Genomic DNA, 26,698 nt, shown 5'->3' with positions numbered 1-26,698 from the left:
AAATAAATTATTTCATTTTTCGCATATTCATGCAATAATATTACTATAATAAGTTCATTTATGCTATAAGTTTATTTAGCTATAATAAGTCAACGTGAGACATGACAAAACGCATGAGACTATTCGCCAACTGTACCGCACAAAAAAAAACGCGCAAATAAAAAATCGCATTAAAAAAATTGCACAAATAAAAAAATCGCACAAAAAAAAACCGCATAAAAACAGGTTTGACTGTATTTTTAATGATTTGTTAGACACATTTATGTTGGATCATGAAATAAATTCATCATACAAAAATACTTTCTAATTCAATTACAAAAAGTTTTTGTATTATAAACAGAACTTCTGAAAAGTAAATATTAATATAAGAAAATTTAAATAATTTAAGATAGCAAAAACAATCAACTTACCTTTTTAGTGGATCTGTTAGAGTTCGGTGTGTTATCCTAAGCTAAATCAATATAAAAAGTTATTAACATAATAAACTCAAGTTTTATCAGGCTACAATAGAATAAACTCAATGTTATACAATATAAAATACAGAAAATAGAGAATTTTAAATACCGTATTTACTCGCATATAGGACGAGGTGTGACTTTAAGGATCAAAATAAAGAAAATTAGATGTATTAATACAGTTCTAATTTTATTTTGTTTAATCACAAGTAAAATATCAAATGAATGTAAATGCACACATTGTCCCACAAAAATTATGTGCATTTTAAACTTTAAGGAAAAATCTTGTAAAATTGACAACATAATTTGTTCATGGGAAACCTTTTTGCCAATTCGGACAATGGGAAACCTTTTTTTGCCAATTCTTAAGTCGAATCCACTCTCTGACGATTACACTTATGAGTTTCTCCAAAATCTGATTTCTGAATAATCATCTGTTTTCACGTGGGAATGGATTAAAACTTATATCATGCTCCCATGTGATTTTGGAATTTCAATCTGAAATTTAATTCAAAAGCTTTTCTTTTTCTAGTGCTATTCATCTTTACTCCTGAAAATATACAAGAACAATTCAAATGACCCAGATAAAATACTTATGCTTTTAAATACAAAAGGGTAAGCATCCAGTAAAAAATGCAAATGCACAGTTCACAAAAATTATTTGCAGAAATGCAAAGAATCTTTCATTTGTACATATAGGACGACCTAGTAATTTGAAGCTGTGATAAATGAATAAAAACCTTGTCTTATATGTGAATAAATATGGTATAATAAAGTAAAGAATTTAATTATTTATTATGTTCTGTAATAAACCAAAATTCAAAAATATTTAATATTTTTAATATTCAAAACTTCAAATAGATTTTAATTAATCTTCAACACTAACCTAATAACCGGTGCAAGTCTAATTAATTTTCTACAGTGAACATTTTTGGACTCCACTCTGGGTCTATTTTCAAGCCTAAATTCAATAGGTCAAACACCAATTGGAAGAGAATTTAGGCTTGAGAATGGACCCAGAGTGGAGTCCGAAAATGTTCGCCATAGAAAATTAATTAGACTTGCACCGGTTATTAGGTTAGTGTTGAAGATTTGTTTACAACCCAGTGTTTTTAGGAGTTTATTAGGATTTTAATTAAATTGTTAAAATCAAATTAAATTAAAAAATCCAGCATCAAGTTGCATAACTTTCCTGGAAATAAACTTTTTATAACAGATTGCACTACACACAATTTGAAAAGTTTGTAAAATAAAATATCATATTATTAATTATTAAAAAATACCAAAAAGCTTAATTTTGAGGGTAAAGATGAGTTTTATTAAAAGTTGTAAATGATAATGAGTAAAATCTTCATTAAATCTAACCCCCTCAAGATATGACAAATGACCCCCCTCTAGTGTCTCACTCCCTTGACCTTTAACCACCAAAATTTAATAGCATTGATACCCTTATACATAAGCCACCATGCTATATTTCATTTCTTAATCTGAATATTTCCCCATCCTGAAATATTAAACAAAACACACAAACTCCCTATTTTATTTTTCTTTACTTTTTTGGGTTCAGGGAGTCTCAAAACATGCAGATTTGCAAAAAACATAGAGGATTGAATCTGACATGATTCCAATACTTTTCCTTGTTATGTATACATAACAGCCAGGAAAGTAAAAATATTGAACAGCACAGTTGCAGTAGATATAAAATTATATCTACTGCAACTATGCTATTCAATGTATTGATATATATTTAATAAAATAAAAATAGTATGTATCTACAAATATAAATACCAACCAATTATAGCCTGATCTTTTATGATAGTTGTGGGTGTATCTACTTTCTATATATCAGACATGGGCAAATGCAGCTCTTTTTGAGTTACATGCGGCTCTTGCTGAAAGTGTTAATTTTTGTTTATTATTATTATTTTTACAATTTTATTTTTATAATTTTGTGAAAATATGTTTATTAAAAAAATTCAATATTTGTTTTATATTATATAATAAAATCGAGCGCGCCTTACCATGCTATCCGCCACGACAGTACAGAACTGCGGCTCCCATGCATTTTGCAAAACCTACATTTTGGCTCCCACTGAACTCTTGCTTGCCCACCCCTGCAATATATACTGTCAAACCTGTCTTTAATGGAACCTGTATATAGTAAAAACCTGTCATTAATGAAAAATTTCTTCAAGTCCCTTGAATGTTTTGCAAAAACTAATGTAAATTAATCTGTATATAGCAGAACCCATCTAATGTGGAAATGGAAAGGAAAATCTAGCCTTATAATGGAAAAATCAGTATCTTTATCCAATTTAACAAGAAGTTTACAAGCCTAGCATGTATAAATCATAAGTAAAAAAAATACACATATGTAATACAGAATAGCAAAATACGACTACTGTATTACAGTAATTTTTAATTACAAAACTTAAAATTTTATTATTAATTTTAACATAGTTTTCTGTAAAAAGCTTCTCATAGACAATTCAAACTCTTACATGCGACAAATAAAAGATTTCTCCTGCTTTTGTCTATATTACACTTTGTAGACAATCATTTTATTATGCAGCATTCCAGAACACGAGTATTGCTTGCTCAGAAATATTGTATTAAACATATTTTAATTTCTATTGTAGTATGATAATTTTATCTAAATAATATACATTTTTTTCTGATTTACTTAGAATTAACATATGTGGAGTATGCCTTACCCATCTTAACACAGAGTTTGCAATTTTTAACTTGTTTAATTAAAAAAAACTATAATAAGATATTTAAAATAAAAATGCTGAATTTTTTTGTCTATTCTTAATTTTTCAAACAGTTGAATTTATTATTTGCAATTTTAATATAATAAAGTCTTTTACTTATTATCTTACCAGATTATCATCTACATGATTTATTTCATTAGTAAATGTATGCCACTCTTCTACTAATGCTCTTAATGTGTCATTTTCTTGACAAATTAAACTATTAGAAAGATCTGTAGTCATCTTTTTTTCACAGCGACTAACAGCTGAAACCATTAAAATAATTTACATTAAAATATTTTTAACTTAAAAATAATTAATGGGGAATGGAACTAATTAAGTTAAATCTTTATTTAAAATTATAAATGTTTTAATATACTATAAAAATTTTCTAATTATACTTTTATAGTAAGTGCATTAATTATTTATTTATTTATTTTTTGCTCTTTCTACTCTGCAAGCACTAAGAAGGCCTTTTCCATGCCCATCATGGGTTTGGCCAGAGCAAGGATGGAATCTAACATATCAGGGCCAACTACTCATTAAAAATTTCCTGGAGATTGCCTGCATGGATTTGATCCAGATGGCAAACCCATGGTCCATGTGACAATTTCAAGATACCTGCATTAGATGTTTAGAAAGCATTAAATTTTGTCTTAACAAATTAGGGTGTCTCAATTTTAATCTATTACAAAAGATTTATTTAATAAACAACAACATTTGCACTTTGTACCACATCTAAAATGATAAGGAAAAAAAAAAAAATGCTAGATACAGGAAACCAGAAAATTTAATTTTAAAAAATTAAACAAAAGTCAAACACTAGTATTTATTTGTAGATTTTTAATGAATAACTTTCTAATTGGTTATTTTTAAAAATGAATTTAAATAAAATAAAATAAAAACAACGTAAAAGCTTACTTGATATCAGTTCTTCATATTTTTTTGTATCTTTCATTAATTTCTTTGTAGTATTTTCTAATCTATTTAGAAAGATTTTACAATAATAAGATGTGAAACACTTATACTGCATAATAATTTATAAATATGTACAGGATGTTTCATGTAAGGTGTTAGAAATCACTCAGAAAATATGCTTCTAACAAATAATTAATTAGAATAAAATTTCATATTTTTAAGGGTCCTTTTTAATGGCATAAAAATAAAGCTTCTCTCGTTTCCCCTTCTGGGTGGAATGGGGATAATTTCGAAATTTCAAAATGGAATCCCAATTTCTTTTTTATAATTCTGAATTCTCTATTAAAAAATAATAAACGTTTTTTAGAACGTTTTTTAGAACGTTTTTACAAGAAAATGATAATTTGAAAAGTTATGAGCAAATGTAGTTGCAAATTTTGAAAGGTAAGGTAATAAAAATGAACTTTTTACAAGTTAATTGATTGAAACAGATATCAGAATATTGTTAATTTTTTTTATCAATTTTTAGTGTAGTACAAAAGCAGTACTCATTTTTTAATTAATCTTTAAAGTGAATTAAAATTCTGTTCATGTTTTCATTTAGAAATCAAGACAAAGATTATCTCTGCATTATTTTGATTTGTTTCACATTAATAAAATATCACATTTGTTTTGAATTCCATATTTTAATGTCAAATTTACTCTCGAAGTAATAGTGATGGCATGACAACATATCTGGAGAACAATAAAATAAATATGGAGATCCAATTTCATGGTCACCTAAGTCAGTGTTCTACAATTTTTTTCTATTTGTGGCACAACCCATGATTCAATACGGCACACCAAAATGTTATTACCCTCAAAAACATATGATATGATACTACTTACTTCTAATTCAAAACCAAAACAGTGCTTAATTCGACAAATATGTCTTTCAATAACGTTTTCGAACCAACGGTTCTTCTTCAGGTGAAAACGGACAAAATAAAACAAAATTAGATGAAACAATCTTTTTTCGAAAGAATTCTGAAATAAAATTTTGGAGGAAGCCCGTGCGATCTTCGTCATCGTTTGCACCTGTGCCATTGAGAGATAACTTTTGCCTTGTCACGTATCGTATATAAGAGTTTGCCACGCTATCGGATAAGAATACCTCATCCTTACTGTTGATACAATTTTCACTTTGGGCTGTTTTATGTATATAAATGGCTTCCATCAAGTGCAAATGGTGTGGCTGCTGCATGGTGTATATTATCTTGGCCTCATTAAATAATGGTTGTATATCAGGATCCGTGGCATATTGTGTAAATGCGGTTGTATACCTCTTGTGGAAGATGTCCACTTTATGTTCTTTAATCCTCACTCCTAATGATCTTTTTGTGGAGCCAACCTATACTAAGTCTTTATCACACCTACGATCTCTCATCAGGATGGTGTATACTCTAGCTAGTGTGTCTTGTTGTGGAGTATCTTTCCCATTACTGAGCATTCGAAAAAGAGTAGAACATCTTCTAAAGACTAAGGTGACATGTCTCTTCCTAGTGATCTTGGTGTACAGTTTCTCTAAATACAGATTGTAAGTAACAGGTACTTTGTCCTTACGAATCGTATTCTCTTGCTCTTCTGGTCATTCTGTTCGTTAGGGATGAAGCATTTTTTTGGTCAATGCAGCTACCAGGTTACCATATCCATGGTGTTCAGCAATACTAGTAACAGTGTTGATCTCGGTTTTAAATGCATGCGATGTCGATGAGTGGGTGTAAGCTCTTTTGACCAAGGTGTTAAATGCCGCTACTTTATATCGTATAGGGTCACAGGACCCTACAGGAATGTACAATTGCTCAGCCAGTGGTTTTCTGTATACTTCTGTGAAGATTGTCAATCCTTTAACTGTGATGTTCGCATCAAGAAAATGAACTTGTGTGTAGCTCTCCTGTTCCAGGCCCAGAGTTAAGCTATACAAGTTGTTAACTAAATAAACACTAGATATGTTGGTCTGTTCAGTGAAACTTTGTTACTCGAAATTAACTTCTTCATAGATTACCATAACTAAGTACATCAATCAAAACCTTGATAATCCAGTAAATAATTTAATTTTAATTTTACAGGACATTGCTATATAGGCATGGGTATAGTAGAAACCTGATTCATAGTTTGGTTCACACATACTCCAATCAACACTCCCTACACAATAAGGTTCCAACAGCAGTCAAGCACACATCCCTAACTCCAAGCACAATGTGTGGTGGAGTATGACCATAATTTGCATACATTGTACAAGAAAATAGCTGGCAACATGGATACAAGTTACCTATAAGCAAGTTTCCAAGTTATATAAGTTACTATATAATAGAAAAGATAGGGCTAAGAAACATAGGGCTCAAGGAGTGTACAATGTTCTGGTGAAGGACAACAGGTTCAACAAGATCTGGTGTATATTGGATCCACCAAGCATTTCATGTGCAAAAGGTTACAAGAACATTGTTATAATATAATAAATAAAAAAAACACCACCATCCTGTCTGTTCATGCCACAAAGACCAACATGCAAGCTGATCTTCAGAATGTCACAATCCTGGCTAACTGACCAATCAGGGTTCTAGAAGCTTTAGAAATCTATAAAGCTGACCTGACAGGCAGTTGCATTAACTTCAAAGATGATGAAAGCATCTCATATGCTTGGCAATGTTTTTATGAAAAACCAGGCAATACCAACATAAATCAGTTAATATTATTTTTATGACATATTTATACAGAATCATTTCTTATATTTGTATCAGTTTTAATTTTATATATTGTAATAGGCTACCAAATCTTTATTTACTCAATTTTATATCCTTATATTTTATTCCAATAATTTTTTTTTAATTTTGAAATTGACTCTGTGCATTCCAATTTAGATTGTTGTTGACCTAAAGCAGATCTTGTGTAAGATTGAAAACATTTGTTGAATTTACATTAAATTATTTACTGAATTGACAAGGTTTTGATTGGTGTACTTAGCTTTGTTGCTCGATTACTGAAATGCTTACATGAAAATGGATCTCTCTTTAAACGTTTGTTAAACAACTGAAAAAATAAAACAACAAAAACTGATTAGTTCATTAAAAAGCATTTTTATTAGCTTTTTTTTTAAACTCTTCCTACCCTTTTTTTTAGAAAGCTTATTATAGGTTCAGTCAGACCTATAATGGGGCAGTGGGGAGATGGATGGGATGGGACTTGACATATCTGGACAGCCCACTATCCAAAAACTTCTGGCGTTTTTGACCTATCTGGACTCAATTCTGAGTTTCCCAGAACAGTGGATTGCAACCTTAACTGCTTGGCCATTCACCTTTCAAAACATACCACTACATATGATCACGTTTTGAAATTACCATTTTCTTAAAAAACATTCTCAATAAAAGGTGATTATTTTTTAATAAAGATTCCAAAAATATAAAAACATTGGGGATTCTATTCGAAACTTTGAAGTTTCCCTATTCCACCCTACCTCGACAGGGCATAAGAGAGACTTTATTTTTACAACATTATACCTTCAAAGCTATTATACTTTAATTCTTATCAATTTTTTAAATTAAAAGCATATTTTCCAAGTTATTGACTTCTAACACTGTACACAAAACACTCTGTATGTCTATATTAGAATATCTTGCAATCATTCTTTTTTATTTAACTATGAATTTGTTGCTGGAGTTATAAAGATGTAAGTTTTTGTGATCTAGAATGGAACATTAACATTAACATTAATTTTGTATCATTCATTATAACAAATTTTATGATTAAAAAATTATAACTATTAAAATTTAAATTTTTAGTAATAAAATCAAAATTTAAGTTAGAATTTTTATTGTAATAGATGACTATTTCAATTTATTGTTTTATTCTTTTTCTTAGAATCAATTTAAAACTCTAAGAATATAATTAATATTTCTGTCACCAAACAGAGTGATCGAGTTACATTTTTTATATTATTTTATTTTAGTACTCATTTAAATATCATCCTATATTTACATATTTATAGCAATGAATATATCTCATTTATTTCAAACATTTCTTTTAAACTTACTGTTCAAAATTTTTCATTTGACGATCAAAGTCACCTTCATCCTACAGAAAATTATTTATAATATTTCAATTATTATTGATTTTAAATTTGAAATATAGCTATGTTAAAAAATTATAACAAGTTTATACTCTAACCAAAAATACAAATTATAATAAATTCAATAGTCATAAAATAAATCAATGCAGCAACTTATTTACAATGTATCAATCATATGGCAACAAATAAAGTAGGCCCTACTTTTAAAAACACTTTTTATATAATAATTATAATTAAAATATATAGTTTTTTCTAAAACTGCTCTGCTATGATGTACAAGATTGTACAATTTATTGCAATTTACAAGATTAAATGCCTAGTTGAGTTTGGGATGCATACAATATATCCTTAAGCAGTCTGTTGTAGGTAGTAAGGATGATTAGAAAAGTTCTGAGACCTCTGCTAAGTCTTCAGAGTATCATACCAATTTGTTGGTCCCAAATGATTAAATCATACTCCCAGTTGAGAGGACTGGGCTCAACAATACCATTGATCTTGCAGACATGACTGCAGGAGCCTCCATTCATGTTTTTCCAATGTTTGATTAAGTAACAAACGTACTACACCTTTTAAGTATCCAGTAGGAAGTTTTATTAGAATAAAAACGTTTTCGGCCACATTAATCAGCCTTCGTCAGTTAACGAATAACAAAACGTTACAGTCCAGTAAACGTTTTGTTATTTTACAGTCCAGTAAACGTTTCTCTTTTATTCGAATTATGGCTTCACTGGCCAAACTTTATAGGAGATTGGTTATTAAACTTTCTAGAGCAAGAACGAAGTTCGAATTCCTTAAGCAGTGTCGTATTAACGGTGTATTCCCGATGTCAATTTTCAGCATCAGACTTCCGTTGGGCTATGACTCCTTATTACCAAAGCTACAACATCTATGCCCCAGCAAAGCAATTAAGAACGTTAGAAGATCTTATTATTCGATACTACATAGAATCATTTGTCTGGAGGAGGAACTCTACCTAGAAGACCAGAACTTATTAAAGGAGATCAACAGCAGGGTGATCAGTTTGACTTCTGACGTTGAAAGGAGGTTAAAATGTAAATACGTGAAGAAACTCAAATGGTTATTCAAGTGCCAGCACATTAAACCTCGAACTAAAGCAACTTGCGCACTTACCGTATGGGATGATATCACCCCTCTGCACTGCCTCATAGAAGCTTTACAGCACGGTCCTATGTACGCTCTGCACCCAAGATTGCAACCGGACACCATCATACCAGATGTTGAGCTAATTATCTCTGATTTATGTCCAACCAAACAGGATTATATCCAGTAAATATAAAATATAATTATGACATACAAAGATAAAAAAACTTTGCTTTTGTCTTTCTTTATCGCCGTTCACTCCATCGGTTTTTATTAATTCTTTACTTTAAAAGGATTATATCCGTTGGAAAACAAGGTTCTTGGCAGAAAAGGAGATACAAACGAACGCACACTCCAAATGTTTACGAACCTATATCAGGGATTCCAGGAATTGGCTCAGTGAGAATAACATAGTGCTAATGAAAGCTGATAAAACCAAGGGCTTTGTACTCTGTAAACGGGAATCTTATAACCAGAAGCTACATGAATATATTAATGAAACGGATTGCGTTATGGCACCGGATAGATTTTTGGATACCCTCCAGAACAGAGTTAAGAAGTTTTCCTTTTCTCCTTGGCTCACGTTTTGCATTTGGATCATGTTGTTGTAAGTGCACCGGCATCACCACGAATTTTTGCTTTTGGGAAGACGCACAAGCCAGGCCAGCAAATTCGTCCTGTCGTGGAAAAATGTCGGGCACCAACGTTTCTTTTGGAAAAGAAGCTGGTTAAGTTCGTACAGAATAATCTACAGGCTTACCCCTTTAGCATAAAAAGGCAACTGGCAAGGCAAAGGCAACTCTTTGCAACTGGTGCAAAAACTGGAGAATGTTATGTTGACAGACAGAGAAATCATGACCGTTATGGACTTTAAGTCCCTATACCCATCCATCAAGCTTCCACCATGCTTCTGTGCATTAAGAGACTTTTTGTTCGCCAACGTAGTGAATTCCCACAAGTATCACATGCATATCTTGGAATTAGCGGATTTGGTCTACCACTCTTCTTTCTTCGAGTTTGATGAGAAAATTTATATACAAGGAAGGGGTGTCCCCATGGGAAGCCCCATGTCCGCAGTCCTCTGTGAGATGGTGCTACGCAAACTCGAGTGCGATATCTTACCGTTATTCCGCAACGACATGGTAATTTACACCAGGTACGTTGATGACATTTTCATCCTCTGGGCTGATGATCGCAACATCCAGCATTTCATAGATGTAATCAACCACAACCCATACGGTCTAACGGTAGAATTGGATCAACAAAGTGAGTTCCTTGTTAACTTCATGGACCTTTCCATCGCCTGCAAAGAAGGGGAGATAAGAACGAGTGTCTACCGGAAACCAGTATATCACCCCCTCGTCATCCCCAGTAACTCTATAGACCCCGGACAGTTTAAGATGGCGGCGTTTCGTTCCTGGATCCGGCGAGCTTACACCCACTGCTCAAGTATTCAAGACACTTTAAAGGAGTTGGCCTACATACGAAAGGTGGCTGCACAGCATGGTTACCAAAGAAGTGTTGTTGATCGCCTAATAACTAAATTGCAGAAGAACAGTCGGCAGCACAACGATGAAAATTCACGGAAAGCAGTTGTGTTGAGCTATATGCCTTTTCTTAATAAGGTTGTCAAAAATGTGGCCAGAGAGAAGAACTTGTGCATAATTTACAAATGCAATCCAACGATTTACCGTTTACTGAGAAACGACAAGAGGAGAGATCGCTCCAGTGAGTTAACAGGGGTATATTCTATACCGATAAAAGATCATCGTTTTAACACCGACATTGTATACGTAGGCGCCACTTTACGTAACCTCAAACAAAGAATAAAAGAGCATAAATACTCAATAACCTGTGACAGTGACAGCACGGTCCTAGCAACCTTTGCTAGGCAACAAGATATAACGGTGCATTGGGATAAGGCCTCCATTGTCAGAGCCACTCGATCCAGGCAGGCTATCAAATACTTGGAAAAAATGGAAATAAATAAGGCGCACTTATCTACGCTTTGCATCAACCACCGGGATGTGGACGGCCTATCATCGGCCTGGAAATCTCTTGTCGACTAGCATCACGTTTTGATACGGAAAACGGGGCTTTAACCCCGTCAATGGCAGGCGCGGTTTTTTGTAAAATTTCGAACGCCGTTGTGTAATTTTCGAATTTTGTTCGTTTTTGATACACGTTTTGATACGGAAAACGGGGCTTAAACCCGTCAATGCGCAAGCGCGGTTGTTTGTAAATTTCAAACGCCGTTTTTTTTTGTAATTTCGAATTTTGTTCGTTTTTGTTATTCGTTAACTGACGAAGGCTGATTAATGCGGCCGAAAACGTTTTTATTCTAATAAAACTTCCTACTGGATACTTAAAAGGTGTAGTACTTTTGTTTTACAGTCCAGTAAACGTTTCTCTTTTGTTTGATTAATGCTGTGACCTTTCATTAATTAATGCAATTGAAAGTAATTGATAGTGATTGTAAATTTCCTTATATAGGGGAAAAAAGTGAAATCTACTCTGCACGATGCGCTAGTATCGATGAGGTCGTAAACAGACTAAGCGATACGTTGTCGGTTGTAAAGTACCATTTGTTTTTTCTTTAAACGAAAATCTAATAAATATTTTAAGTTTCAAAAATGCCAAGTACGTGGTGCTGTGTACCACATTGTTCTAATAGTGGTGGTCACAAGTTTCCAAAAAATCCAGCATTGCGAAAGAAATGGATTCACGCCGTTAAAAGAGCAAATTGGAAACCAACTTCATCCAGTCTCGTGTGTAAAAATCACTTCACACCCGATCAGTATAAGGAGATTAATATCTTTGGTAAGCACATTATTTAAAGAATTATAATAACTGTACAATATTTTTTTCAAGCTATTAGCAATTAAGAAGCTTCAAACACCTCGCTTGAAAAATACTTGATGTTTACATCAAAAGTCTCTGTTTAGTTTTAATATCTAGGCGTGATAAGCCCTAACAGTAGAGGCTAGTTTTGAGCACTTACATAGCATTAATGCTAAGTTAACAAAGGATAAAAAATATATATAGTACCATGGATTTAATTGTTAATTCTTTATGCTGAATGAAAAATAAATAGATTTATTTTACTTTATTAGGAAACATCCCAGCAAAGAGACAACTGAAGGCTGATGCTGTACCAAATGTATTTTTTTGGTCTAAAAAAGAGGCACCTTCGGTTTCGAGCAGACGAGCAAGAAGAGAAAACCGTGAACGCAAAGTTCAAGATAATCATGATGCATGCTATATAATGGATACTGGTACATTAGAAATAGGAGGAGAAGTAATAATAGATGAGGAGGAGGAAAAGGCTACTTGTCTTATTGAAAATAATGCGGCAAGCACTATGGTCTGTGTAACTACACAGACCCATACTTTTGAAGTCCCAATGTCAGTTGAAAGATTTGAGTTTGACAACAATGCTATACATTACTATACTGGGTTAGAGAACTACAATTCTTTCAATTTTGTACTACAAAGTTTGGGACCAGCAGCATACAGCTTAAAATATTACAAGTTTCAGGTTGTAACACTTGCAGTGCCAAACCAGTTGTTCTTGACTTTAATAAAATTAAGATTGAATACAGCAAATTTTGAGTTGAGTAGGATGTTTAGTGTATCTGAAGAAACAGTACGAAACGTTTTCATTACTTGGATCAATTTCATGTATTTACAATGGCGAGAGTTGGATATATGGAGTGAAAGATCTCTTGTTGACATATACATGCCTAGAGATTTTAAAATGAAATTTCCAAATACTAGAGTTATCATTGATTCTCTAGAATGCAAAATAAGCAAACCAAAAAATCCTGTTGCACAGCAGGCTACATGGTCATCATATAAAAATGACAACACATTAAAAGCAGTTGTAGGTTGCACACCAGGTGGTCTAGTAAGTTTTGTTTCAGAAGCCTATGGTGGTTCTGCAAGTGATCGACAGATTGCAGAAAGGTCTTTACTGTGTAAAATAACAGAGGCAAAAGACTGTGTAATGGCTGATAGAGGTTTTAACATTCAGGACTTGCTAATTACCAGTGGCGTGCCGTCATTAGAAGCAGTGGAAGCGCCGCATCCACCTTCCAATGACCTTCCCTTGTATTTTCTAAAATATAAGTTTTCATATTTTAACGTACTTTGAATTAATTAAAATTAATATTTTATTATAACTGCATTATGTATCTTATTAAAAAAAATTCTATACTATATGTGAAAAAAACGTTAAGATTTCTATTGTATATTCGAATGTCAGTGGCGGAATGGAAGCGCTTCCGAGACAGCTTTCACGGCGAGAATAACTGAATGGTGTAAAGCAGCCAGAAGGCATTGGCGCATGCGCTTTACAGAGCACCAACTTCAGCCGGTTTAGCTGGTGGAAACTACACACGTGTAACGCTTCCAACGATTCTATCTCTTAGCCACTGGTAGGGAGCTATCTGACTAAGTGAATTGTTTAAGATTTAAACAGTAAAGAGTATTCAATGTTATTTTTATGTACGTTTTTTGCAAATTTATATTTAATTACAGTATAATTAAAAGAAAATTATAATTATATTGACAGATTTTCAAACATAAAATCTTTAGAATTTTTATCACTTTTAGATGTTTTTCATAATATTAAAATTATTAACAATTTTTCCAAGCGTGTTTTAATTCTTTAAATTAAGTAAATTTTATGGGAAATTTTTTGATTTATCTAAATTACGTAGTGAATCGCAATATTTATATTCGTGTCAGGACTATATTGACAAGTAACTCTTAAACATAAAACATATTATAATTAATGTCGATCCAAACAAAGACGTACTAAAAGAATTATATGATTTAATATCATTAATTTTTGTGGTCCCATCTACCGGTGGGTCTGCTGAGCGCAGTTTTTCGACCACAGAGCGAATTCATACATTGGCCAGGAACACTCGGTCAGAGGAAAAATTGTCGTCGCTAGCGTTGCTTTAGATAGAAAAAGTGCTTTTAAATACGTTGATGGAGTCGACGACCAGCGACTTTTATGATAAAGTAATTAACGACTTTGCGGAAAAAATCGCCGAATAGAATTAGTTTATAAAAAAAAACAAGTTTTTCTATTATTGTTTGTATCATGTCAATTTGTATTATGTATGTATTATTTGTATTTTAGAACTAAAATACATAAATTGTTTATTTTTGTCATTTCCAGTATTTGTTTAAAACTTTTATGGAAATGTGAGGTTCCGGACAGGTCCGACCCGCCACGAAAGACGCGAAAAAACGGTTAATTTAGAGAAAAATTTATTAGTTAAAAAAACATAGGTAAAAGTAGTTTGTAATCGGACACCCATTGTTTATATCAAACTGCTAGGCAGAAACCATAAATTGTGGAAGGAAGTCGTCCTACGATCGGTGGAAGATCGAATTCATCTTCGATTTTGACTTTTCTCGCGTTCCAGGTAAGAGTCTCGTTACGTTTAGTAACGAGGGACCAACCACTCGGAAAACGTGATTGAGGAAAACGACCAATTAAAATGGATGAAAGATAAAATAGAGATTGTATATCAATCTCTATTTTATCTTTCATCCATTTTAATTGGTCGTTTTCCTCAATCACGTTTCCCGAGTGGTTATATATCTCTTGATCTTTGATTGTCGGAGAGATTATATATCTCTCCGACAATCAAAGACACCTGGCACTCGGTTAACATTCCGAATAACCAAAACGCCGTGTGTCAAAAAAAAAAACAAGTTATCGCCTATTGTGCCAACCTGTAACCCGTGCCATTTCGGACTTAGACCGTGTCCCCAACTCCAACGGACGAAGTTTTCCTGTGCCTTACAGACTTGTCAACGCCAATGTCCCAGGACTACCTTCGATCGACCATCGAAGAACCACATCGACGCTCAGGACGTCCGAACGGCTGATTGTCCTAAAGGAAACTATTTTGTACATAGTATATGTTTATTTTATGTGAAAATAAACGGTTTTTGTCAGATACTTGTCGTCTTTGTCTCTACAGCCACCACCCATGTACGAATGGACCCTAGACCATTACTGACGCGCAATTAACTGATTGCCCCTGGAAGTCGGCTTCTTACAGAAACACAGCTTCCCTATCATCAAATGTCACGGCACGCCACTGCTAATTACTAAAGATGTTGTGGTAAATACACCCACTTTTATGAGAGGAAAAGCACAGCTGAGCAGCAGTTTGTTATCTCAAGACAGAAAAATATCTAGTAAAAGAATACATATTGAACGTATTATAGGAATGGCTCATACATATAAGATTTTGAGGCAACACATGCATCCGACAGTAACCAAACTTGGCAGTGAAATTATATTTATATGTTTTATGTTATGCAATTTTAGACCATGCATTGTTGGCAGAGATGCTTAATTTGTTTCACTGTTAGTCTAGCTCTCTATTAATTCTGTATATAATGTTTTTTTCATTCTAGACCCTAGCCTAATTTAAGTTTTCCATTTATAGTATTTTTAAATTTTTGTCTGCTTATAAATTCTAAGATTAAGAATGTATACTAGCATACACAGTAAGGTCTTCATTATGGAACTTCAATTCAAAAATTTGTACTATAGTTGAATAAATGTTTGTAAATTTGTAAGCAAATAAAAAATTTTAATCTTTAAAACAAAATCTCTTTTTATGATTTAAAAAATTCACCATCTAGAAAAATTTTACATAAACTCAAATTGTAAAATAAAAATAACAATTAGCTCAATTATTTTATAAACTTAATGTTTATAGAACATCATTTTTAAAAGAGCTGGCTTAAAATGCTCATGGAAAAACATACTTAGTGTTTCAGTCATGTCTGCAATAAATTTATCATCTCTTGGAATGATACAAACTTTGAAGTCACTTTTTGTGTAAATAAACAGGTGAGCAACTTGTCTATTTGTCACTGCTAATTGACCTTGGATTTGATAAAAATAATCATGATTCCATTTTAAAGTAATTTTGTCATCAGTACAATCCAAATATGGTACATTTTGCACATTCACAGGAAGTTTAAAACTGGAGTAAAGACATTTAACTTCTAATATTTTATCATCATCCACTAGCCCATCTGGACTTGCAGCTAAGAATGGGTATTTTGGATGAAGAAACATGCCACATTTTTTCACAGGAGTATTTTCAAAAGAAGAATATGCTTCAATTGCTTCTTTTTCATACCTTAAGCCATGAGAAATTGCCTTACTTTTTATTGGCCTACTTGACAGTAACAAGTCACACAATTTTAGTCTGTCTGCTGATTTTAATTTACAAACTTTTCCAAAGTTTGAAGATGTCAAACACAACAAATGTTCCTTCTTCCAAACTGCACTTTTTCGTTGTAATCGGGTCTCTTTTTCCAAATGTTCTATGTACTCCCTACTTGCTTCAGTTACATGTAAAGCTTTTAAAAACATTTCAGACATTGTGCTTTTGCAATAATCATGATCTGACTCTAAAGCCCTCATGTTTGCTGGTTGCCTTAATTGCAATATCGGTATTGCACAACCACTTTGCATGTTCATTGCCAAATTAATAACAAAGTTTGTATAATCAGAGATTGAACTGCCAGATGGTCTGGGGTCAAATTTCATGTCTTCCAATCATTTCCTTTTCATTCCTCTCTTCTTAAATAAATGAAATGGAAGCTCACTAGCCTTAATTGGGGAACCTTTATGTTGGCAGGTAGGCTGATGGAATGTTTGCAGAACCTGAGTGCATGTTTTGTGACACTTATAATTGCCTGTTCTTCCGTATTCTTCTATTGCCAATAGTGTTACACATACATGTTTGCAATATGCTTTAGGCCCTTTACCTGCTGTACATTCACATATTGCATTTTCTATATCCCCATCATCTATAATTACTAAATCTGTATAATATGTGTTCCCCTTGGTTAATTCAGATTTTACATTACCTTTAAAATATGAAAAATTTTTTTCTTTTGTTCCTCTTATTGTTAATAAGAATTCATTAAAATACATCTGCACAGCAGACAGTGGCATTCTTTGATCTGACATCTCCATGTAGGCATTAATTGTATCTATAGTCAAAACTGGTATTTGTAAACTTGGAGAGAGATCCTTATATTCAGATGAATCAGGAAGTTTGAGTTCAGGAGAGCTATCACAGGATATAGAAAAATTATGAGTTTCCTGATTCCTCTCATATGCCAGTAACCTGAAAATTATAGTAAACAAGTTTAATAACTAGTTAACATATGATCACCAATATTTTATTCAGTTTTTTCTGTCTCATTGACAGGAAAGGCAAAAATTATTATTATATATTATATTCTTACCTTAATATATTACATATAATATAAAAATAAACAGTATAAGGTAACTGAACAGTATTGACAAGCACCTAAATATGGCATATATATAGTGTATGCCAAATTTAGTAAAAGAAAATGGGAAAAAATTCACTTGTACAAAAAGTTTATTGGTGAAGAAATTAGTCTTATTGCATTAAATTATTGAAACAAGAAGACTTGTGACCAATAAAAAAGACATTTTGATTATATTTATTTTAAATACTCCAAATATTGTTTTCTCTTGGTAAAAGATTAAGATATATATCTCTTATATTGTCTTAGAACTTCATAGAACATAGTTTTGTTTGTGTTGATTGTTCTAAATTACAGTGATAACCTATTGGTACAGTTAACATTTCAGATACTGGTATAAATTGGTTATAATATATCAGGCTCGGTACATGACCATATTCCAAAGGAAAAAAAATTTATTTTAATTAAAGTTTTGACCTTATGTATTGGTTAGACAAATGTGAAAGGAATCAATGACAACTTTACTGATCTTTAAATGTTTTTATCGACGAAAAATGTGCATTTTGTGAAATCTTATCCTTAAAACTTTCATGTACTGGTAAGTTACCTTATCATGTAATAGTTATAAGGACTTGAAATTATAAATGTAATAATTAACGATAAAAATATAGATGTAGATTATTTTAACTTACCTTTCTATTAAATCGGCTTTTCTACCAGCTAACTTGGCATTGTACTTTTTTAATTCTTCCTTTAATTGTACCGTTGTTAACCTTCCTAAAAAATATTTTCGTTCTTCCATTATTATAAAGTAAGCTATCCTTCGAACGGAACAGCTTGTTTACAACCATATCGATATACGCGACACCTATGTCACGTGATCACTTTTTTCCCCTATTGTCTCTAGATTATCTAACATTTTAACTTCTAGTAATGTGTTAGATTTTCAAGTCAGCTGCTCAATATTCCTTGTATACATGTTTCAAATGTTGGAGCCATGGAACAGTACCCATTGCAATTTAAAATTTACAAGATGATGCAGAAACATCACCAAACAATTGCCTAAATCAGAGATTGCAAACCTTTTTGTGTTTGTGTGCCATATTGTAAGCATACTTAGCTTTAAAGATGTTAATGCTTGCCAAAGTTTCAGACTTCAAATAACGATATTTAAAGAAATTAAATGAACATGCTTTAATTATAATAACTGTAAGAAAGCTGATTGGAAAAAGGATGATCAGGTGATAAACTGAAAGAATGATTGAAAAAGACAGAAATCGTATGATACATTACATGCCAGGTGATTTCTCCTTACGTGCCACTTTGGGCATGTGTGCCATAGGTTCGCCACCCCTGGCCTAAATAATTGGGCTATAACTCCATTAATTTTAATAATTAATACTAAGTAATTTGCTACTAGAGGTAGATGTTAGGCACCATACTAACAAGATGATTGTTATACTAACAAGATGATTTAAACAAAAAGAGTTTAAAAATTTCCGCAAGAATTTACTAGTTTTTACTAGTTTTATTAATGTTAGTACCCATTGCTTTATTCCATCATTTATACTTTGCAAATCTGTACTCTTTTAATATCTCATATCTAACCCTTTTTTCTGACATCATTTTATAATTGCTCATTCTGCAGCATTCTGTTCAACTGTAGTCTCCAATGCTAAAGCTTGCAACATAACTGCAAAAGATTACAACAGCACAATGAGAATGTGCATACATTTATAGAATTTCTGTTCCTTAAACTGTAAAATTCCTTAACAAAGTGTTGAATTAATAACCTCTTAAACTCCTTGTAATCCATTATTGCCTATTCTTGCATGCTTCAGATCAGTTTTAGAATCGTCTAATATTATGCAACCAATAATCAGATATCTGATTATCAGGTTTTTCTTTAAACTAATATCCAATATTTCTAATATTACAAGAATGGCTAATATATCTTAAATAATGTACTCCAAGAACCTATATCTGGTGTGACAAAAAAACAAAAGAAAAAGTTTACCACAAAGTTAGCCAGTTAGTGGCATACAATGCTTTAATCAGGAGAGCGTTTTCTCATTCATTTTCTACACAAGCACTTGCCACTGAGGTAATTCATATATACCATGTTGCATCCATCCATGGTTTCCGAGGCTCATACATAAATTGATTGAACGTTATCACCGCACACACTCACAACGCACCATCACGGCTGACATGCAGAGTGACAACCGTCCTGATGTTCAATGAGTCCTTATCACGTTCAATCCATACGTTAAAACGCTTTACACCAAAATCGCCAAGAAGTGCCGGGTTCAGATCATGTTCAGAAGATTTCCCACCATCTTTGACATCCTCCACAATGGGAAAGACCCCCCCAACCAGAACAGACTATCAGGCGTGTACAGTATCCCCATTACAGACAACAGATTTGATAGGGACCTCATTTACATCGGATCAACCAAATGCTCCTTGGGGGTCAAGATTACAGGAGCACATAGCAGACATACATCATAAGAGAAACACCACCACCCTCGCCACATACACCTACATTGCAACAGCTGCAGCAGTCCCGACATTGCGGCAGCTTTTAACCAGGCGAAACTCATCTGCACTACGTCACATACGGAACACCTAATTTAAATGGCTAGAGGCCATTCACATATATAAATCAACCCTCAATGACACATGCATCAATTTTAAAAATGAGATAGTTTTGTATGTAGCCTAGCAGGCATTGATGGACTCTGAACTTTAATTGTTAAGATCTGTTAGTCCTACGAATATGCATGCATGGCTCATGTTACAAATTCGAATGCTTTTTTCTCAAATTTTGTTAACCAATCACTCCGTCCCATCAGAAACTCCGTTTTACACTTGAATAACTCACAGCAGTTCGAAAACATTTGTGATGAACTTTTTCAACAAATATATGTTCTCGGAGTACATTATTTAATACATTCCAGTGTTTTGTGTTGTTGATATCTTAAATAATAGATGTTATTGAATATGCATCAGATCAAATCAAAAAATATTTGTATCAGATTGTAAAATTTCTGTATTGGTCAATCACCAGTAAAATCCAAAGAAATATAAATTTTTTAAATTTATAAACATTATAATACTATGTAAACAAATTTTGATATATAAATACATATACAGATAATTTTTTAATTTGTATTTATTCTTTATTTATACATGAATCATTATTGTATGAATTTTTTGCACAATTCAGAAAATATTTATGATCTGATTTATCAAATTGGAAGATTAAGCAAGTATAAAAATTAAAATATTTCAACATACCACTAAGGGAAAAGGAGACCTTGAACCATGTTTACTACTGAGAATCCTAAGAGGGTTCCTAAAAAAATTTAAAATCACCATTATATAATAATGGAGTAATATTTTATAAATTACAAATATAAGGATCATGTAAGAGGTAACTACACAACTGCTTGAAATATGCAGCATAAAGAAATCAGAATATACTTTTGTTTCATGTTTGATTCAGTTTTAATTTTACATTTGATTCTGTAACTGTTTGTTTTAGTTTATGTCAAAAAAAAACAGAAAGTAAATTAATTTTCGGATTAAATTCTTTAAGCTATGAATGAGTAACTGCCGACATTTGAGTTTTTAAGTCACATTAATAAAAATTGGAAGTAGGAAGCAACTTCTTTCCAAGTATTTGTTTTCATGTCTCATTTGTCAGTGATATTACATCTTTTGTACAGTTTGTGCAGTTTAATCATTTTTATTATAAAATTTCAGTGCATATTTATGAACTTATCCTCAATAGTTCATTACAAAAGATTTACTACTACATTTGTTTATTTTCATCGTTATTCTATTTTAATATAAAATGTACAGCAGAATTCCAACATTTTCCTGTACAACATATTAAATAAAATGCAATTCATGCAATTTCTAATTTAGGATACCATAGAAACTTACTTGTTGAATTATTATTTATCATTTAAACCTATGACCTCATATGTTAAAGTCCCAAACCCGTCATTTGATCATTGAATTGTGCCAGGTAAAGTTTAAAAATTTCAGAGTATTAAAATTTTTGTTTGTGGAAAATTATAAATATAATTGAATATATATGTTTTAGACACTTACCAACTCATACTTTCAGTTTTTAATTATTATAAATCCAAATAAAGTATAATTTTTGACTGGTGTTTTCATTACTTCTTGACATTTCACTCCATCATCCCTCTACCGACAAAATGATTTAATCATAGTAAAATAATTTGGGATATATTATTTATGCAATATTATTTTAAAATATTACTTTTTTTTGTTTCTTTTAAAATCATTAATAATCTCGTTTTTTCTGGTATTATCTATCAATCAAATAAATCCTGCTCACTACTGCTATACGATGATTTCATACTCATGAATCGACGGCTTGCTAAATCATCGAGTTATGTGTGGTTGTGGTCCATCTAATTAATTTCACAAAGAAAATATATAGCTACAATTTTATAAGAATATTCTTATATTTCGTCATATACTATGAACTAGACATTCCGTGTTATCCCAGAATATTCAAGATGCTAAATTTCCATCTTATTTTTTATATTTGTTTTTAACTCTTTATCACCCAATTGCACAATTTCCGTATTTCCTCGATTAATCCCCGGAAAATAAAAATACTGTACTGTTAAAAATAAATTCCGAGCTGAAAAGCATGGAAAACATGTTGAAGCAAGATCTATGAACACTAGGTCAGGACATCATTGTTCCTTATGAGTCGCCATATTGGTTCCTTAGTTTCAAGGTCATGATATAGATTTCATGCTCTACACATGCAGTAAACTTTACGTTCCTTCGAGTTCAAGCCACAGAATTGCGTATTGTACGATGCCCTTTTTATAGTCCGTACGTACTGTACACCGCTGTCTATGACATTTGTTTTTCTCTATGCACTTAAACTAATTGATTTCCTAATCCTCAAAATTAAATTATTAAAATTAAATTATTATACAGATTCGGACCAGATCTCGGGACTACAGCCTCGACTTCCTTTCTTTTTCAACGGCCTTGTGAACAAATAAGTTATGATTCATTATTTGTGAATAATGAAATAACAACCTAGTATGATGCAATTTTAAAATATTTGGTTTTATGTGAAAACTGATTATATACTTTATATATATATGTTACAGTCAAAACCCGTTTTCTAGTTAGAATGCGTTTTAACTAGTTGAAACTAGTTTATACTGGACGTCTTTGTTAAAGCCCGATTTGTCTAGTTAATTTACTGCTGTACATGTTTTGATTTTAGATAAAACTAATTTTAACTTTTAACATTAGTTAAAACTAATTTTAGCTACATAAATATGTTTGGGGGAAATAAATAAAGTTATGTGTATGTGATTCGGGGGAAGATGCCTAACATTTTGCTTATAAAGGAAATTATAGTGATAATTTAGGTTTTGGAGGCTTCTAACGAAAATTTCATATTCTTGAGCATGTTTTTCAAATAAAACTTTGGAGTATATGAAAAATAATTGTATATTGTGTTTGCAATGACGACTTTTTTACTGTCTGGCATTTTAGGCATCTCGCCCTAAGTATCCGGGTGATTTGACGGCCGGATGGCCGAGCGGTAAAGATGGCAGCCTACCGCTCTGGGGGACCCGGGATCGAATCCGAACGGGTCGAATAATCCCCAGGAATTTTTCGGGGGGTGGTCCGTTCGGATATGTCGGGCCCCGTCCCTCACCACCCGGTCGCCCCATTGTGGGCCTGGCCGAACCCATAATGGGCCTACTAAATGAGGCCCTCTTAGTGCCCACAGGGCGGAAAGAGTAAAAAAAAAAAAAAAAAAAGTATCCGGGTGAGATGCCAAATGCCATTAGGGTAAGATAAATATAATTGCATAAAATTAATTTCCGAATTTCTTAACCAAATTCAATTTATTGCATATGTAGTACAAAGTACTTCATAGTAAGTATAACAGCACAGTATAAGTATTGTTAAGTTTCCGCCGTTCTAACGTGCTCTATAGCTAGCTGAAAACTTTTTTCAGTCCAAAAACATTTTTGAAAAGTTCTTATATAATTTCGATGCATATCCTGCAATAAAACGAGAAAACAGAAATTTATTAAAAATAGGCATGTTACCCCAAGAAAAATGTGGCATCTTTTCCATTTGTCAGGGTAAGATGCCTAGTGGAGTCACGTGTTCTAGCGTGTCTGATCGGGATCGGCAATAGCTCACAATGGAAACTTTAGAACCTTAACTACATCACGCATTAATTGTTTTTCTCAATTTTTAATAAATTTTATTTTAACTTTGTTTTAAAATGATTCTAGAAACATTCCACAACAAAAACTTCATTCTTATCTAGCTTTTATTCTTCTCAGATGTAGAAAATGAAGTAACGGTAGCCAACTACAGCTTTCCGCACTCAATATTGGCCCAACAATTCATCATACAAACACATGACAATATCTGACGTCACCATTTGAAAATATCAAAAAGTAGGCATTTTTCCCCGCTTACCATCTTACCCCGAATCACTCTATATGTTGCAGTCAAAACCAGTTTTTAGTTAGGATGCGTTTTAACTAGTTTTAACTAGTTTATACTGGATGTCTTTGTTAAAACCCGTTTTGTGTAGTTAAAATTAAAATTTACTGCTAGTCAAAAATGAATTTGAGTTAAAACAAGTTTTAACTAGACAAAACGGGTTTTAACAAAGACGTCCAGTATAAACTAGTTTCAACTAGTTAAAACGCGTTCTAACTAAAACGGGTTTTAACTGTAACATATATACATCTAATTCTGTTTTTACACGAATTAAAAAAAAAAAATTTTAATCAGAAGGGGGCACACGGATTTGAACCATGGACCTCTCGATCTGCAGTCGAATGCTCTACCACTGAGCTATACCCCCACTTGTCTGGTATTGTTTTTATTGCCCTTTTCATCTTATTTTGATGCGATTGAATAGAACCCTTTCTATTTTGATCATATCGAATAAGCCGGCCCGACGACTACGTTGAAAACTGGTCTATACGTTCAGTTCGTTCAGATTTATCTTCGACTCGATCGTTGGATTTAAATCGACCCGTGTAAACGCGCGTTTACGAGAGTGGATCATCTTTACGAGTGATGGCATCGATCTTAATAATATAAATTTTATAATTTAAAACATGTTAAAAGATAAGACGAAGTTCAGGACTTTAATAAGTAGACTAATTTGTAACCTATATACAGTAATTTCAAGCAGAAATATGTATCTTCTCAATGTCAGATGTGGTAGCTGTATATACGTAATGTGAATGTATGTCTTTTTAATCCGATAAATAAATTTATTTATTCGGATTAAAGAGACATACATTCACATCAAAGAAATATGTATTTTTAAGGAAATAGCGAGGTTGGGGTCGAAGTTTTAAATGCGAAAACGTGTACGTCGAACCAGTGGCGTAGCTAGGATTCTCCGGGCCCAGTGCGGAACCAGATTTGTGGCCTCCGAAAAAATTTTGCGGGTCTTTTTTTCGTGATTTTGGGGCCCCCATGAGCCTATCGTTTTCCAGGGGCCCGGTGCGGACCGCACCTACCGCACCCTCTTAGCTACGCTACTGCGTCGAACGTTCAGCGTCACTTTCCTGTAAGCCTACAAGTCTGACAATGGCGTTTGGAATGTCGAGCATGATTCCACTGACTTTCCAAACACCATTGTCAAACTTCTAGGCTTACAGGAAAGCGGCGCCGAATGTCCAACGTACACGTTTTCGCGTTTAAAACTTCGGCCTCAACCTCGCTAATATCAGATCAAGATATTACGAATAAATTAGAAAGATATTACACAAATCGATCAGTTTACTACTCTGTAGAGAATAAAATCATTTACTACTTTCTTTCTTCAATAAAATAAGATACCAATTTTCTGTTCTTTTTACAAGTATTTTTCCATCTTATCAAAATTAACGTTTTTCGTGACTTTTTCGTAAATATGAAAGCTCAAGGGATATAACTTATACAAACGACGGTAATTTAATATTTAACGCGTATTTCAAAAAGTCGTTACGTATTCCGTAAAATGATAAATATGAATTTCAGAACTAATTTTAGAATTTAAATAAAAAGGGTAGTAAGAAATATCACTGTACAAGTGGGGGTATAGCTCAGTGGTAGAGCATTCGACTGCAGATCGAGAGGTCCATGGTTCAAGTCCGTGTGCCCCCTTCAATTTATTTATTTCTTTTAAATCTTTCTTTTTTAATTATTGAATTTTCATAAATGTTATTTTTAGGTCTTTCTACCCTCTGGCATTAAGTGGCCTTTTTTCATACTCATCGTGGGCTTAGTCATGCCCACAATGGAAGTGTCACAATACAAACCGAGCCAACAATAACTGAATTCGTTCATAAAACAACTGTAACATCAGCACCACAAGACATTACTACTAGTAATGTAACGAATACTCGGTTACTACCCGGTATTCGGCCTATTTTTCACTATTCGGCCGAATACCGAATATTTAAATCACTATTCGGCCGAATACCGAATATTTAAATCACTATTCGGCCGAATACCGAATATTTAGTCACTATTCGGTCGAATACCGAATACCTAAAAACAGGAGTAAGAAATAACAAAAACACAGTAAATTAATCATTTTGGTAACTTTTATTAATGCTGAAAATTAAACTATAATTATTAAAGTTAATAAGAAATAGCATCTAACTCTAGTATTAAATTATTTCGTAATTAAATAATATTGTAGCCTTTATCTAGCCCGTTATCTTATGGCATTGATGGCGTGTAGGTTAGAATGTATCGGGCATTAATACTATTGATTAGTTAATTATGTTATATTCGTATTCGCGTATATTTTAATATTTTTTTACGATATTTTAAAATGATTTGCGAAACGTTTTATTGAAACTTATCGTATTTAATGAAAGAATTATTTATCTATTTCTAGAAGATGAGTAACTAATATATAATTTATTTTATATATAAAGCAAAGAATGAGCATTTCTCATTATATACAAAAGATAACATTTGAAATCATGTTAAATTTTAAAAATATTGACAAAAACAAT

At 32.5% G+C, this 26,698-nt stretch overlaps 1 protein-coding gene across 1 annotated transcript in view; it reads right to left on the bottom strand.

The window, feature by feature from the left end:
• Positions 1–21,877, bottom strand: part of LOC136982388 (bridging integrator 3-like) — a 31,707-nt gene extending 9,830 nt beyond the window's left edge. Inside the window, exons 1-6 of the mRNA XM_067278884.1 lie at positions 21,750–21,877; positions 20,928–20,985; positions 8,199–8,239; positions 4,130–4,191; positions 3,338–3,474; positions 411–451 (exon numbers count right to left, since the gene is read on the bottom strand). Coding sequence (XP_067134985.1) covers positions 411–451; positions 3,338–3,474; positions 4,130–4,191; positions 8,199–8,239; positions 20,928–20,985; positions 21,750–21,757 — 347 coding nt within the window. The 5' untranslated portion in view covers positions 21,758–21,877. The remainder of the gene's footprint in view (positions 1–410; positions 452–3,337; positions 3,475–4,129; positions 4,192–8,198; positions 8,240–20,927; positions 20,986–21,749) is intronic.
• Positions 21,878–26,698: the final 4,821 nt, after the last annotated feature.

This window comes from Centruroides vittatus, unplaced genomic scaffold, assembly GCF_030686945.1.
Source record: "Centruroides vittatus isolate TY-2023 unplaced genomic scaffold, ASM3068694v2 contig_1168, whole genome shotgun sequence".
Classification (NCBI taxonomy): Eukaryota; Metazoa; Arthropoda; class Arachnida; order Scorpiones; family Buthidae; genus Centruroides; species Centruroides vittatus.
Note: the sequence above shows the minus strand (reverse complement) of the source record. Positions and strands in the feature narration are given on the sequence as shown.